This window comes from Orbicella franksi, chromosome 4, assembly GCF_964199315.1.
Source record: "Orbicella franksi chromosome 4, jaOrbFran1.1, whole genome shotgun sequence".
NCBI lineage: Eukaryota > Metazoa > Cnidaria > Anthozoa > Scleractinia > Merulinidae > Orbicella > Orbicella franksi.
In genome coordinates this window covers 3,604,801-3,620,604 of record NC_138148.1, presented here as the reverse complement: position 1 = coordinate 3,620,604, position 15,804 = coordinate 3,604,801, and the positions used below count along the sequence as shown (strand labels likewise).

Here is a 15,804-nt window from a genome sequence, read left to right as displayed (position 1 = left end):
ATCACTGCCTCTGCCTTTAGTGTTGGTAAATTAGATATGTCAGTATGCGACAGAAAATATACTTGCCGCTATCAAACAACATTATTTCTCTAAACCTTCTCCTATACATAAGTGATTATTAAATTCATTTTTTACAGTGGACGAAAACTAAAGGCGTCGGAGCCATTAAGAGGCAACACCAAATGCAACCTCTGTCTTTTTCCTGCATGGATTACTCACCATACAGCGCATGTAATTGGTTGATATCGTCTTTGCTAAGCTCGATGTTAGGGATATAACCTTTGTACCATGGGTACATGGCGGATTCCCGTATATTAGAATGTTTCAGACCCAAATTGTGTCCAAATTCATGAAGCGCCGCCCAGTCCAAGTTGATGCCGCCGCTTGTTCCTATGGTGAATATTTCATCGTCATCAAAATGGACTTCAGTTGGAAAACCTGAGGCAAATGATAAAAGATTCAGCCATAGTTAGTCTCGGTTGTCCAGGACTATGGGTTTTATCATAAAGACAAAGAATGATTTTTGTTTAAAACATTGCCGTTTCCTAGCAGCGTGTTCAGATCCATCTAAACGTTGCAAAACTGCGCTAGTTCTATTTCCTACTAAGAGTTCTCAAAGGGAGAATATTTCAGATACACGAAAGGCACTATACAGAGGGGGGATAATTTAACTCCAATAGGTTGCGGGAAGAAGCGTGATAAACCAGTGGATGAGAAGAAGTAGTCCTAGCCAACTTATGCTACCGCAATCGGGGAATGAGGGACCCTTGGTTCGAAAAACGTTTGCCAGGTTGCACTGGATCTAATTACTTGTTGAAGCCAATCAGATTGTCTGATCCGAAATCAGTGAGTTCACTTGGACCTCAGGCTTAAGGGTTGCCACTTGATTCGTACCTGTAATGGGGTCTGGATGTACCGCATGACCTATGGTGCCTCCGTTTCCATCAAATGGGTACGGGTCACTGTGGTTTCCTTTTACAAATCGAACTAACACGCCGACCTTTTCGTCGGAATCGAACGAACTTTGTCTCCTAAATCTGGCTGCCTGTGAAATTGCATTGGCCCATTTGCCCATTGTTTTACTAAGAGTCTTATCTTGGACACTCTTAGAAAGACCAGACGTGCTGTAATTCAAGATCCGGGATATCAAAGCCTAAAGAAAAGAAAATTGTTTACTGATTATATAACGCAAGCGATTTGCATTTTTCTCCTGGATCGTCAAGAGAAAGGAAAGTGAACCAAAAATGATCCTAAGTTTAGTGTCAGGTATCCATTTTTGCGATACTACAGCCCCTATGATCCCAAGCAAGAAATAGAGGGACTACTGGGGTAGTATTGAAGATTCATCTAGTAGGAAAGTTAACAGTGGTATGATCAGTATCACTCGTGATAATGGCCTGATAACAGTTACACTCTTTTTGACTTAAGAATATTATTTTCTCTGCCCTGGCTGAATATTCTTATTTTTCTGTCGATTATTCTTGTGAAAATTGTTAGATTATAGTAAAACAAAATGGACTATGAGTATCATGACTTCATGTGATGGCGTTCAAGTTCTCTTGAAGCCAGACTGCAGGTAGTAAATCCTGATGAGTCACAAAACATCTTTTGTTGTTCGTTTTTTCTAAATGTGCCCTTTAGAGAAAGGAAGACTTATATATGGCTAAGATAAAAACATTGTATTTAAAACTTTCAACCCACAAAATAGACTAATATTCTTTTCATAATCTCAGCCTTGAGTTTATTCTAAAATTATTCTTAAAATTTCGCAAATTTCAGCCTCGATATTCTTTTAAAACATATTCTTATAAAAAAAAGAGTGTAGTTGGTCTTTACTGGAGAGAAAACCACTATGTTAAAATGTCATCAGGGTTGATCCAGGATTTTTCAATGGGGAAGGGCTAGTACTTTGGGGTTGCAGATTTACTGATGGAGCATATCTCAAAAATGTTGCAATTTGAGAATTGGAGCCTAACTTAAATCTGTTCAATACATTAGAAATAGTAGGAACGCCACAAACTTGCTTTTGTCTCCGCCAAAATATTTACGATCTTTTCAATTTTTCTTTTCTTTTTTTCTTTTTTGCTTTCCCAAGAGGAGCGTGGCTAGCCACCCAATCCACCCTCCCCCTCTCCCCTAAATGCGCCCCTAGTCACACTGACCTGTTTAATCCTACGTATTCTCTCAAGATAATCAGGTTTGTTTCTTCTCGATCGTCCTCCGTACGAGAAAGGATCGTCTTCGGGCTCTGTGTTTCCACATCGAGGAATTAAAAAAAGCTTTTTCGTCTCAACGTCTAACACTCCAGTTACATTTATTCCTGCCCGGTGCTGAACCAAGGAGATCTTGTCCGTGAAATTAATGGATTGTCCGGGTAAGATTATCTTATACTTGAGCATCCATTTCTGAAAATAGAGATGTTAATCTTATTGACGAAAATTATACAATTGACCGTAAAGTTAAATGAGGCGTTTAGGTTAAGAGACTGGGTTGGTCAAAGGCCAGTGAAAGCCGCGTCCACACTGCGCCAGAGGAATTTGAAAACGGAGGTCACGTTTTCCGTTCAAACTATACTGCAGGAATTTAAAAACGTAACAATCACCGGTCATTTTGGAGTTGTGTTTGGAGTGCGAGCTTCATTTTCCTTTCATCGTTACAGATTACACAAAACCGTCAATAGATCAGTTTCATCTTTATTTTGTGTTCGTCCATCACAACATCCGTTGGCAATCTTAAACTTGATTTTTGCACTCTTATGATCACTCTTGTCATGCATACAATTCTTTGAACGCTCATGTTCGGCCACGCTCATCGCCGCAATATTTTAAACAAGAGCCACGATTGGTCAAAAATGGAAATTAGTGAGCTTTCAATGGAGGTAACACCCCGCAGCTCAATTGGCGTATACTTAAAATCACATGTTCCGAGGTAATACCCCGCAGTTGTTACAAATCAGCATCGGATGCGGCTCTAACTTCGCTCTCGTAAACTTTATTAAGTAACATACCAAACACGAGAGACAGTGTTTCATCGCATTTCCAAACACCGAAAAAGAAAAAAAGACGGTAGAAAACTAAATGACAATTACTCACAATCGCGTCCTCATAACTGACTGAATTAATGACTCCTGGAGAAGGATTGCTCGGGTCATTTAACGTAATAGCTACCGCTGTCGCCTCGCTAGTTTGGTCCTCGGTTGAAGTCTCAATGGTTGTATCCTCGACGGTTGTTGCCTTGGTGGTTAAATCATCGATAAATGTCGCCTCAGTTGTTGTTTCCACCGTGCTTATCGTTTTAGTGGTTGTCACATGGGTGCTCAACGTCTCGGTCACGGATACTTCGGTGGTAGTCGCGTCGGGGCTTGATGCCTCGTTAGTTCTAGTGCAGGTGGTTGACGTCTTGGTAGTTGACGCCTCAGTGGGTGCAGCCTTGGTGGTTGTGACCTTTGTGTTTGACACTTTTGTGGTTGTAGCCTCGGTGACGGACGCGTTGGTGGGTGTAGCCTCGGTGGTTGACGCCTTGGTGGTTGTACCCTCAGTAGGTGTCGTCTCTGTGGTTGACGTCTGTATCTCGTCCTTCAGATCACTGCCTCTGCCTTTAGTGTTGGTAAATTAGATATGTCAGTATGCGACAGAAAATATACTTGCCGCTATCAAACAACATTATTTCTCTAAACCTTCTCCTATACATAAGTGATTATTAAATTCATTTTTTACAGTGGACGAAAACTAAAGGCGTCGGAGCCATGAAGAGGCAACACCAAATGCAACCTCTGTCTTTTTCCTGCATGGATTACTCACCATACAGCGTATGTAATTGGTTGATATCGTCTTTGCTAAGCTCGATGTTAGGGATATAACCTTTGTACCATGGGTACATGGCAGATTCCCGCACATTAGAATGTTTCAGACCCAAATTGTGTCCAAATTCATGAAGCGCCGCCCAGTCCAAGTTGATGCCGCCGCTTGTTCCTATGGTGAATATTTCATCGTCATCAAAATGGACTTCAGTTGGAAAACCTGAGGCAAATGATAAAAGATTCAGCCATAGTTAGGCTCGGTTGTCCAGGAATATGGGTTTTATCAAAAAAGACAAAGAATGATTTTTGTTTAAACATTGCCGTTTCCTAGCAGCGTGTTCAGATCCATCTAAACGTTGCAAAACTGCGCTAGTTCTATTTCCCACCAAGAGTTCTCAAAGGGAGAATATTTCAGATACACGGAAGGCACTATACGGAGGGGAGATAATTTAGCTCCAAAAGGTTGCGGGAAGAAGCGTGATAAACCAGTGGATGAGAAGAAGTAGTCCTAGCCAACTTATGCTACCGCAATCGGGGAATGAGGGACCCTTAGCTTGGTTCGAAAAACGTTCGCCAGGTTCCACTGGATCTGATTACTTGTTGAAGCCAAGCACATTGTCTGATCCGAAATCAGTGAGTTCACTTGGACCTCAGGCTTAAGGGTTGCCACTTGATTCGTACCTGTAATGGGGTCTGGATGTACCGCATGACCTATGGTGCCTCCGTTTCCATCAAATGGGTACGAGTCACTGTGGTTTCCTTTTACAAATCGAACTAACACGCCGACCTTTTCGTCGGAATCGAACGAACTTTGTCTCCTAATTCTGGCTGCCTGTGGAATTGCATTGGCCCATTTGCCCATTATTTTGCTAAGAGTCTTATCTTGGACACTCTTAGAAAGACCAGACGTGCTGTAATTCAAGATCCGGAATGTCAAAGCCTAAAGAAAAGAAGATTGTTTACTGATTATATAACGCAAGCGATTTGCATTTTTCTCCTGGATCGTCAAGAGAAAGGAAAGTGAACCAAAAATGATCCTAAGGTTAGTGTCAGGTATCCATTTTTGCGACATTACAGCCCCTATGATCCCAAGCAAGAAATAGAGGGACTACTGGGGTAGTATTGAAGATTCATCTAGTAGGAAAGTTAACAGTGGTATGATCAGTATCACTCGTGATAATGGCCTGATAACAGTTACACTCTTTTTGACATAAGAATATTATTTTCTCTGCCCTGGCTGAATATTCTTATTTTTCTGTCGATTATTCTTGTGAAAATTGTTAGATTATAGTAAAACAAAGTGGACTATGAGTATCATGACTTCATGTGATGGCGTTCAAGTTCTCTTGAAGCCAGACTGCAGGTAGTAAATCCTGATGAGTCACAAAACATCTTTTGTTGTTCGTTTTTTCTAAATGTGCCCTTTAGAGAAAGGAAGACTTATATATGGCTAAGATAAAAACATTGTATTTAAAACTTTCAACCCACAAAATAGACTAATATTCTTTTCGTAATCTCAGCCTTGAGTTTATTCTAAAATTATTCTTAAAATTTCGCAAATTTTAGCCTCGATATTCTTTTAAAACATATTCTTATAAAAAAAAGAGTGTAGTTGGTCTTTACTGGAGAGAAAACCACTATGTTAAAATGTCATCAGGGCTGATCCAGGACTTTTCAATGGGGAAGGGCTAGTACTTTGGGGTTGCAGATTTAATGGAGCATATCTCAAAAATGTTGCAATTTGAGAATTGGAGCCTAACTTAAATCTGTTCAATACACCAGAAATAGTAGGAACGCCACAAACTTGCTTTTGTCTCCGCCAAAATATTTACGATCTTTTTCAATTTTTCTTTCCTTTTTCTTTTTTGCTTTCCCAAGAGGAGGGTGGCTAGCCACCCAATCCACCCTCCCCCTCTCCCCTAAATGCGCCCCTAGTCACACTGACCTGTTTAATCCTACGTATTCTCTCAAGATAATCAGGTTTGTTTCTTCTCGATCGTCCTCCGTACGGGAAAGGATCGTCTTCGGGTTCTGTGTTTCCACATCGAGGAATTAAAAAAAGCTTTTTCGTCTCAAAGTCTAACACTCCAGTTACATTTATTCCTGCCCGGTGCTGAACCAAGGAGATCTTGTCCGTGAAATTAATGGATTGTCCGGGTAAGATTATCTTATACTTGAGCATCCATTTCTGAAAATAGAGATATTAATCTTATTGACGAAAATTATACAATTGACCGTAAAGTTAAATGAGGCGTTTAGGTTAAGAGACTGGGTTGGTCAAAGGCCAGTGAAAGCCGCGTCCACACTGCGCCAGAGGAATTTGAAAACGGAGGTCACGTTTTCCGTTGTAACTATGCCGGAGGAATTTAAAAACATAACAATCACCGGTCATTTTGGAGTTGTGTTTGGAGTGCAAGCTTCATTTTCCTTTCGTCGTTACAGATTATACAAAACCGTCAATAGGTCAGTTTCATCTTTATTTTGTGTTTTAGATGAACAGCCACTAAGTGGTGCTGAAACATTAAGATGGATAATTATCGGAATAGATGGCTCGGAATTTCGTCCATTACAATATACGTTGCAATCTCAAACTTGATTTTTGTACTCTTATTATCATTCTTGTCATACGCGAGCACAATCAATTCTTCGAACGTTTATGTTTGGCCACACCCATTGCCGTAAACGAGTTTATATTACATGTACTGTCAACAAGAACCACGATGGTCAAAAATGGAAATTAGTGGAAGTGAACTTTGAATAAAAAATCATTTTAGAGTAAGAGGTAACAATCTCTCGGGAGACTCGCTGTAACTGACCAACGATCTCTGCGTTTTTCAACTGAAGGAAGTTTGGACCTGTGAAAGACTACTTTTGGTTTCGACAGTGACTGACGCAATGTTGATATGCGTGAACACTAGTCGTGATCGCGTGCACAGTGACTGGCATCTAGAAAGATCGGTAATTCAATTTACTCCACAGCACTGTTTCGTTTAGCCGGTTCAAAGCGTGGCAAAGGCTTGCAACATAATCCCGTTGGAGGTGAGCCATCTACTCTTGAGTCAAAACGTGCTATTTAAGGACCCAGGGTGACAATTCTCCTTAATTCCCTTATAGAACAGATAGCCACATATCAAGGCTTGGTGTTATCGATAAATTACACTATATAATTTTCACTATGCGTGGAGAGCAGAGACTATTAATTTGACATTATAAAACCATCAAGTATCACGGGTGCAAATACAGCAATAGTTAAATGACATTTTGTCTAATTAACATGGCAATATTTGTGTTTTTTGACTCTCACACCCGATTTTACAATGCATGCCATAGTGTATTCGGAATCAAACAGCAGGTTTACAATTATCATCTGGTATATACCTACACCATATGTACCTACAAGTCTTACAACGATTCCTTTGATAATGCCCACTGCTGGAGACGAACTCCCAACATTTTTACGCAATGTGTTTTTGATCATTTTAACACTGATTAAGAACTCGTCGAGAATCAAGCTGAGAAAACAGATAATTTTGGACAAGGGGTTGTTTTTTTTTTTTAGAAGATATTAAAACTGGTAGGCCTGTGAGTAAATGCTATAGCTTAGTTGCAACCCTAAATACAATGGATATGTGTATGTTAGAAACTAGTAATTAACAACTACAAAAGATTGTCTCACCAGAACGTCTTTTTCAGAGACTGAATCGATGAGTTCTGCGGACGGCATGCTACGGTCTGGTAGCGGCCGGATAGGTGCTGCTAAGCTGAACTCAAGACACCATAAGAAGAGTAAAGTAGATATGGTGATGACAAGCCACTTTGAATTCCAACCTCGACTTTTTGGCATCATCCTCGCGGAATTCATCGTTGCATTTGAAAAACCAAGTGCGTGTGATGAGATACACAGTTTCAAAACTGTCTCGATACAGTTACAAAACTTGAAACATTAAAAGCAACTTCAATCAGCATATGTACAGTTGGCTACGACCTGAAAATCACGGAATGAACAGATCACTGAGGGTTTGAAGATCTCCGTGTGATTACGTCAAACAAAATTATCATTTCGGATTTGACATGACTAGACAGGATACTTTATATATCTTATCAGATTAGCTAATAAAAATATATATTTCTTTCCGAGCGATTTTGTCACCTTGAACTCCGTGTAATATTACGGGTTTTAGATGACAAAGTGATAGAATGTGCTTTGTTCGTTCACCCTAGTACAGTCACTTTATTTATACGCGCAAAATGACATATCTATTGCACCCGGCCTTTACGCCGGCTGTTACCATAACCCCTCCCCCTTCCAACAAGTTAAGCACAAGTAAAAGTAGATGTTCCAGCTTGTATAAAGTTTCATTGAGGCAAATATTGATTTATCTTTGTTTTTATTCCGGGTTCATCTTCATGCGAAAGCCACGACACGTGGCGCGTTAAGTAAGTGCATTATAGAAACAGTGTGAAAACGGGATAAGACAGAAGAAATAAACTGCAACTCCAAACGAAAGTTTACATTTTATAAATCGCTTTTTTTTTTTTTTTCATTATTGCACTCAGCTTGAGATTTCTCGCAGGTAGATTTAAAATACACCCTTTTTTATAAGAATATATTTTATAAGCATATCGAGACTGAAATTTGCGAAATTTTAAGAATATCTTAAGAATAAACTTTTTGAGTATCATCTTGTGTGTTAAAAATCTACAAAACAATACAATTATATGTTTTTAACTAAACCATATAAAATTCTTCCTTTCTCTAAACAGCACTAGCCAAGTGTACAAGCCAAGTTATGTGCGTTATGTGCAGGCTTTACTGCCCGTGGGTTGACTCCCAAAAAATTACTATATTTTCAAGGAACACCATCCAGACACCAAATACATTCGAAAACAGAAACGTAATACTCTATAATCTGCGAATATTCCCAAGAATATTTTCAGCCTCGGTCGGAATAACAAAATTCTTACAAAAAAAGAGTATATAGCTTGAAATTTGGAATAAAGAGTCAGATGGCAAAACATGTCGACCTTTAGCTCCGACGAAGGCAAGATCAACAACACATCTACTTTACTATCTTTCCTTTTAAAGAAAATAAAAACCGTCGGAAGGAAAGTATTAATCATCTAATACTCGAAGCAAATTGGGAATAGCCTTACTCCAACTGTGATTCAAAAGAATCGCAGTAGTGGTAAGTACAAGGTCAGTTTCAAACGGTCAGCGCAAACAATTTAACATGTCGTAAACAGATCTTTCCTGACGCCGTTTTCAACATTTTTGCTAATTAGAATCATCTGGTTATAAAAATATATATATTAGAGATCCCATGACTGAAAAGAGCGCATAAAATTTGGTTCTTTCGGCGTACAAGCAGGCATGTCTGAAAAGATATGAATGGAAAGCAAGATTGCAACTTTCGATGACCTTTCTCATGATCCTGACAAGGAGGCGGCGGGGTTTGTCGGGTTTCAAAATGGCGGCACAAGCTAGAAAATCACGTTCCGTCGAATAACTGCAAAACCCGGAGGGAAATCCGGGAGAGCCAGTTTACTAAAATGAAGCTCCTTCCCGAGTTTCAAACTCTTACCTATTCATCTGCCGTTTTAATAGAAAAAGGTTGCTCGATCAGTTAACAAACTTAAACATTACCTAAGTCTAGAACAGAGTGCTTGAAGCGCAGCTTCTCCTATGGTAGCGCTGCTTTAAGGATTCTCTACGCAGGATCTCACACAATGCAACTCTGTATTTTTTAAAAAAGCAAAAATTAGTGTTAGGCTCTCACACTGTAATCATGTGAACGTGTGATTTTTCTAGCCTATTTTATAATAACATACTTATTGCCGCGCTTGATGGGTCAAGTTGCTCGTATCCCAGATGGACGATCAGTCCAAGCAGTCCTATATGGCGAACTAGCAGAGGTGGGTTCTACAAAGACCAGTCCGTCGTTTCTCAGATTCAATGGTATTCGGAAAGATATTCGGAAACGTCTCGTGGAAAGAGATTCTTGCAGACAGGCCAGCAAGGAGGAAGTCCATCTCTGATATCTGTGACAAAATAAACAAGAGCGAACGGAGGAATTCGAACAAGGAGAAAGAAAGCTAAACATCATGAGAAGATAAGGCTGACAGAGAAGAGGAACTTTGAACTAAGCGACATTATTCATCAGAGGTTATTTATTTATTTATGATTTCTGTATCTGCGCAACGTTTTCTAGACAGCTGGTCTCGTTCGATCTAGTTTTTTTTATGTTACTCATGTCGGGCCTCAGGTATATATGATTGTAACTAATGATCTTCCTTGTATTAATAAATAAATAAATAAATAAACTAAAAACCCTTTTATTTACCATCTATTGAAAATGGCACACCCACAGACAGTAGGGACTCTGCTTTGATAAATACGGTGGTCCATATCTGCAAACACAACAAACAATTCTTGAAACACAACACAATATTTTTGAAATACAAGTCAATATTTGTGAAACACAACACAAAATTATCGAAACACAACACAAAATTATCGAAAACACAACACAAAATTATCGAAACACAACACAAAATTATCGAAACACAACACAAAATTATCGAAACACAACACAAAATTATCGAAACACAACACAAAATTATTGAAACACAACACAAAATTATCGGAACGTAACACAAAAATTGAGAGTGAATTGATGGGCTCATCCTGAGCTATACAACGCATAAGCCCATTCTTACTCAACCACTGATACGTTATGCGCCTTACAAACTCCCGCTATTTTTCGTCACCATTTTTGCTTTCGCGAAAGGTTTTGTGCGAACTGTGGAGCTGTTTTAAAACACTGCTCTAAATTTTGTCATGCTTGTGGACAAAAGGTAGAAAATGACATTGTTGGTGGCAATGAAACGGATAAAGACGCAACAAAATGCTTGAGATTCAAAAGCTATGCTGCAAGAGGTCTACCCATTTTCGATCAAGTGGCTCGAAGAAGAAGGGGCAGAAGAGGAAAGAAGAAGATCCCTTCGCATTAATCAATGGATGTTACAAGGATGTTGAAGAAAAGGCAGTTGGAATAACTTTTAGTGATATTCTTTTTTTGTGTGTCATGCCTTTGTGCATGTGCATGTGAGTTGATGCTACCAGTGGTCCATCAACCATATGATGAGTTCAAAAAAGATGTGACATTTACATTTCTAAACACAAGGGGCTATGGATATGCATGAAGTGCCTCAAGTTCCTTAGTCTCTTTTGCAGCTGTAGCTGCCAAGACTTCATGTGTATTTAGTTACAATGTAAGGTTTTAAATTGAGTAAACTATTTCTGATGTCATAGTAGTAGTAATAGTAGTTTTCAAACCATTTCCTCTTCTTTTTTGAAAACTGAGGTCCTGATACATGAAGTTACATGTAAGGTTCATGTTCAAGTGAAATATAGATTTTGGTGTATTGTTTCTCATTTCTTCATGTTGATAAGCAGAGCTTACTGTTACTTACTTACGGCTAGCAAAGGCAAATAAACCATCATTTGAAACTGAGAACATGTTAAATTTTTGTTTGGAACCAATCTAGCAAATTGTGTGTCTCAAAATCTGAGACCGAAGACCCCTTCTGAATCTCAAAAACTAAAACCGAAGACTCTCCTTCAAATCCCAAGAACTAAGAGATTTTTAAGATTTAAGGTCTTAGGTCTTAGTTCTTGAGATTCGGAGGGGGTCTTAGGTCTTAGACCTTAGTTTTTTTAGACACCCCTGGCAAATCTCATTCCAACTTAGGAACTAAAGAATTCATTCCATTTATTCCATGAAATAAATAGAATTAATTGCACTCAGCCACTTTCCCATTGTAATATTGAGTTGTATCGAAATTTCTGAATTACTGTTATAGCTATTGTGCCACTAGCATCAAACGTTGGAACAGTGCTAATGCCTCCCTCCAGTTTGTTGGATGGTGCAAATTCAGATTCTCCAACACATAATTAAAATACTCCAGAAAACTGTTCTCGTCTTCCACTGACCTACAGTACACAGCCATATCATCAAGTTGTTGTTCTGTAACAGGACATTTGAAATCTTCAAACCCACCGTTTTCAGGAAGGTAGAAAAGCTCATCAGGTCAACCAGGTATCGTATCGTACCGTGATTTTTGAATATAGTGGGTGTTCCAGTGATCCCTGACATGATCGAGGTCTGCCTGCAAGATATCTTTGAACCAGTCCATACAATAACCGAGTAAGGAAAGCCACATACACAAACTTTATTAATGTGTCTTTACATCTAGCCACGCTGAAAATAATAACGTATGAGAACCTCCTCTTTGTCGACAGCTGCTCCACATCTAGAACAGAATTTGTACGTTTCCTCAGGCTCCTCTGAGGAGTCCAAGCATGTATAAGAAACACATTCATATATCTCACTACCTCCTCACTACGACTGTCCCTCACTACCACAATGGCAACACAATGGCAGGATTGAGTTAGGCGCATAACGTGTCAGCGGTTGACTAATGATAGGATTATAGTTTGTATAATAGCACATCAATTCTGCATAATTTTGTGTTGTGTTTCGATAATTTTGTGTTGTGTTTCACAAATATTGACTTGTGTTTCAAAAATATTGTGTTGTGTTTCAAGAATTGTTTGTTGTTTGCAGATATGGGCCACCGTAGATAAACCCCCTTAACTTACAAAACTCAGCTGTTTGTTTCGTTTGCTCGAGATATTTTGAAAATTAAAGGGCCGTTTAAATACCTTTATGGCAGTTTTCCGTACAATCAATCAATCAATCAATCAATCAGTCAGTCACACAACACTTTACCTTTTTCAGAGCTTCTGAAGCGGTCAATGTAAAACGCAGACTGCGGAGGGCAGACTCGAGACTGGAGGCCGGGAATAAAATGCAGACTGAGGGTAAAATGCAGACTGTAGACTGTAGACGTTTTAACTTGAATCGTGTTACCATTTCCGTCATTGAGAGCTAACAGTAAACAGGCTAGCTGGAGCGCTATTATTTAAATTTAGGTTAACCTGAGTGGCATTCAGTCTAACTTGAGTGATATTTAACATACTTAAAAAGTCTGTAGTCTGCAGTCTGCACTTTACAGGAATTATGCACCCCCGCTCCCCCATCGGGCTAGGAAAACGACTTGTTTTGTTCTCGTGATCAACTTAATTATAATCACTTCAAAACGGTAATAATCTACACGGGAGGGAATAATAACCCTGATTCAAAGGAATAACACTGCTACTGGTGTTTCAGTTGTAGTCAAATTTATTGTAGCTCTGTGCTGAGATACAGCTTGTCGCGATATCGATCGGTATTACATTAAGTTGGATTACAAACGATTTCGATTTCTTTGGAGCATATTCTTTTCGAAGCGGGTTTAATTTCTAATGTAGGCTATTTAAGCTCAAAATTCAACATTAAAGAGAGTTTAATGCCGTAATGAAACACAGAAGCAACCCCAATGGTAAAGCGCTTCTGTGTATTCCGCGAACGAAACTATAAGGTTACGGGATATCCATGAATATATTTTGTCTGAAACAAGTTAAGGCAAAACGTGCTATCCACTGAAAATTCTGAAAAGAACTCTTCCCCCTCCACTCTTTTATGGTCATGGTTAATTTGTTAACTGACTGCGTTAAACAAGAAGTACAAAGACCATACAAAGGAGGGCGATACCTATCCTCGATGCAAAATATGTATGAAGAGATTACACTGCCACTGGCGTTAAAACCGAGATTTATTGCAAATCGGTTGTGTAGCTCCGTGAGAAAATCATCCTTACGATGCGTGCAACCTAGCTTACAAAAGATTTGTGAAATTTCTTAAGCCATGTTCTCTTTAGAAGCAGTTCTATTTCTGATACATGGGATTTCGGCGTTACGGTATAGCTTCACATTTCATCCAAGCCGAAGCAATATTGCGTGGATATCCACCGACTAGTTGAAGACTGCCATCATCAAGCTTCCAGTAGTTAGTATCCTTGAAGAAATAGGTTCTCCGATTACCTTTCCATGTCATGGCGGAGTTCATGTTCATGGAGAGCGGGAGGCCTAAAATGTCAGTATCAAACGACAATTTAAAACAAAGCTATTCCATAAAGTTCAGCAGTCTACTACTCTTTATCCTAGGGTATCAGTCTATTTGTTTGCAAGCTCACATGTAGCAGTTTCGTATAGTGTGATCGTCCGGGTGAGTGTAGTTCTGAAAAGAACTGTTGTTGGTGACTGACGTTTCGACAACCTGAGCGAAAGTCATCTTCAGAGTCAAGTGAATAGTGTTTGTCAGTCGATGATGTTATAAGTCTGGTCCGTTGAACGTGATTGGTCAGGTGGGTTTCGATCCGTCTATTGTTAGTCAAATAGGTCGGTTTTGGTCCGTGTATTGTTAAGTCGGTCTGTTAGAAGTCCGTTTGTCGGTTTCGTTTCCGTCATGGATAAGTCGTTTGTAAGGCGCCGGTAGTTGTTGACATCTATTAAGAGGCGTTTGTTCTAGGTTAGTGTACCAGCTTTCCAGAGTCAGTCGTTGAAAATAGTTTGTACTGTAGGTTAAGCACTGAGCAGAGTCCCAGTCAATGTTGTGGTTTGTCAGTTGATGATGTACAGCAATGTGATTGTTGGCATCACCGTTTATGTTCAGTCAGTCTCGTGTTAAGGTTTCTGCCAGTCTCACCAATGTAGGAAGCCTGGCAGTCGGAGCATTTGATCTTGTAAACTGCTCCCTGTCTGTTGTTAGGTTCGTCTATGTCTTTCACGTTGGTCAGTAAGTGTCGTAACGTAGTTGTAGGTTTGTGGGCTACACGGATGTTGTAGGGCTGCAGGATCCGTGAGATGGTCTCAGAAGTGCCCTTAATGTAAGGTATGGTCACTGTAGTAACAGGTGTAGGGTTCCTGTTCGTGGCGTCAGCTTCAGTAGGTCGGTAAATGTCTCGTCTAATAAAGTCAGCGTTGTAGTTGTTTTTGTGAAAAGCACGTTCAAGGTATCTGTTTTCGTCACGTAAGTTGTCCGGTGTGTCACAAACTAGTTGCGCTCGTCTCGTCAAAGTTTTTTTAGTCGTGGCTTTGTGTGAAGTCGGGTTGTAGGATGATTCGTCAAGTAATCTGTCGGGATGCGTCGGTTTTCTGTACACTGTCGTTCGTAGTTCGTTGTTGTCGCGGCTTACCAAACAGTCTAGAAAAGGAAGTTTTCCATTTTCTTCGATCTCTTTAGTAAACTGGATGTCGGCGTTCTGTTCGTTTAGGTGGTCGTGAAAATCGTCAATTTCGTCTTTGTGAACGGCGGTAAAGGTGTCGTCAACGTAGCGTAACCAAAGCGGTATCGTTTGTCGGCAAGTTGCAAGGGCGCGTTCCTCCACGTGTTGCATTACAATTTCTGCGACAACGACGGAAACAGGCGACCCCATGGCTGTTCCATGCAACTGTTTGTAGTGTTTACCGTTGTACTGAAAGTAAGTCGATGTAAGGCAAAGGTTCAGTAAGTCCATGATGTCTTCTGTCGGTAACGGTAGTTTAACAGTAGATTGTTGTATAGCAGTCTCGGTACACTGTAATGCCAATTGAAGTGGAATACTGGTGAACAGTGATTTCACATCAAAAGACACAAGTTTGTAGTCGTAAGGTATCTGTACTGTCTTAATAGCGTCAATAAAGTTCTCCGTAGATTGTAGTTTGCGTCTTGATTTGTCAGTAAGGGGTTGCAGTATGGTCGTCAAGTACTTAGACAGTTGATACGTAGGGGACCCACAGAATGACACTATAGGTCGCATCGGTACCTATATGCGACGAAACATTTACCGACCTACTGAAGCTGACGCCACGAACAGGAACCCTACACCTGTTACTACAGTGACCATACCTTACATTAAGGGCACTTCTGAGACCATCTCACGGATCCTGCAGCCCTACAACATCCGTGTAGCCCACAAACCTACAACTACGTTACGACACTTACTGACCAACGTGAAAGACATAGACGAACCTAACAACAGACAGGGAGTAGTTTACAAGATCAAATGCTCCGACTGCCAGG

General features: G+C 39.9%; 2 protein-coding genes across 2 annotated transcripts in view; both read right to left on the bottom strand.

Annotated features, from left to right (window-relative positions):
* Positions 1–211: 211 nt before the first annotated feature.
* LOC145484570 (matrilysin-like) lies at positions 212–1,075 on the bottom strand. Its single transcript, XM_081463152.1, has 2 exons — positions 895–1,075; positions 212–438 (listed from the first exon to the last, which is right to left on the bottom strand). Exons 1-2 carry the CDS (start codon positions 1,073–1,075, stop codon positions 212–214), a joined length of 408 nt encoding a protein of 135 aa, XP_081319278.1.
* Positions 1,076–12,607: 11,532 nt separating this feature from the next.
* Positions 12,608–15,804, bottom strand: part of LOC145485972 (stromelysin-2-like) — a 13,740-nt gene continuing 10,543 nt past the window's right edge. The window contains exon 7 of the mRNA XM_081464642.1: positions 12,608–13,829. Within this exon, the coding sequence (XP_081320768.1) occupies positions 13,657–13,829 (173 nt within the window). The 3' untranslated portion in view covers positions 12,608–13,656. The remainder of the gene's footprint in view (positions 13,830–15,804) is intronic.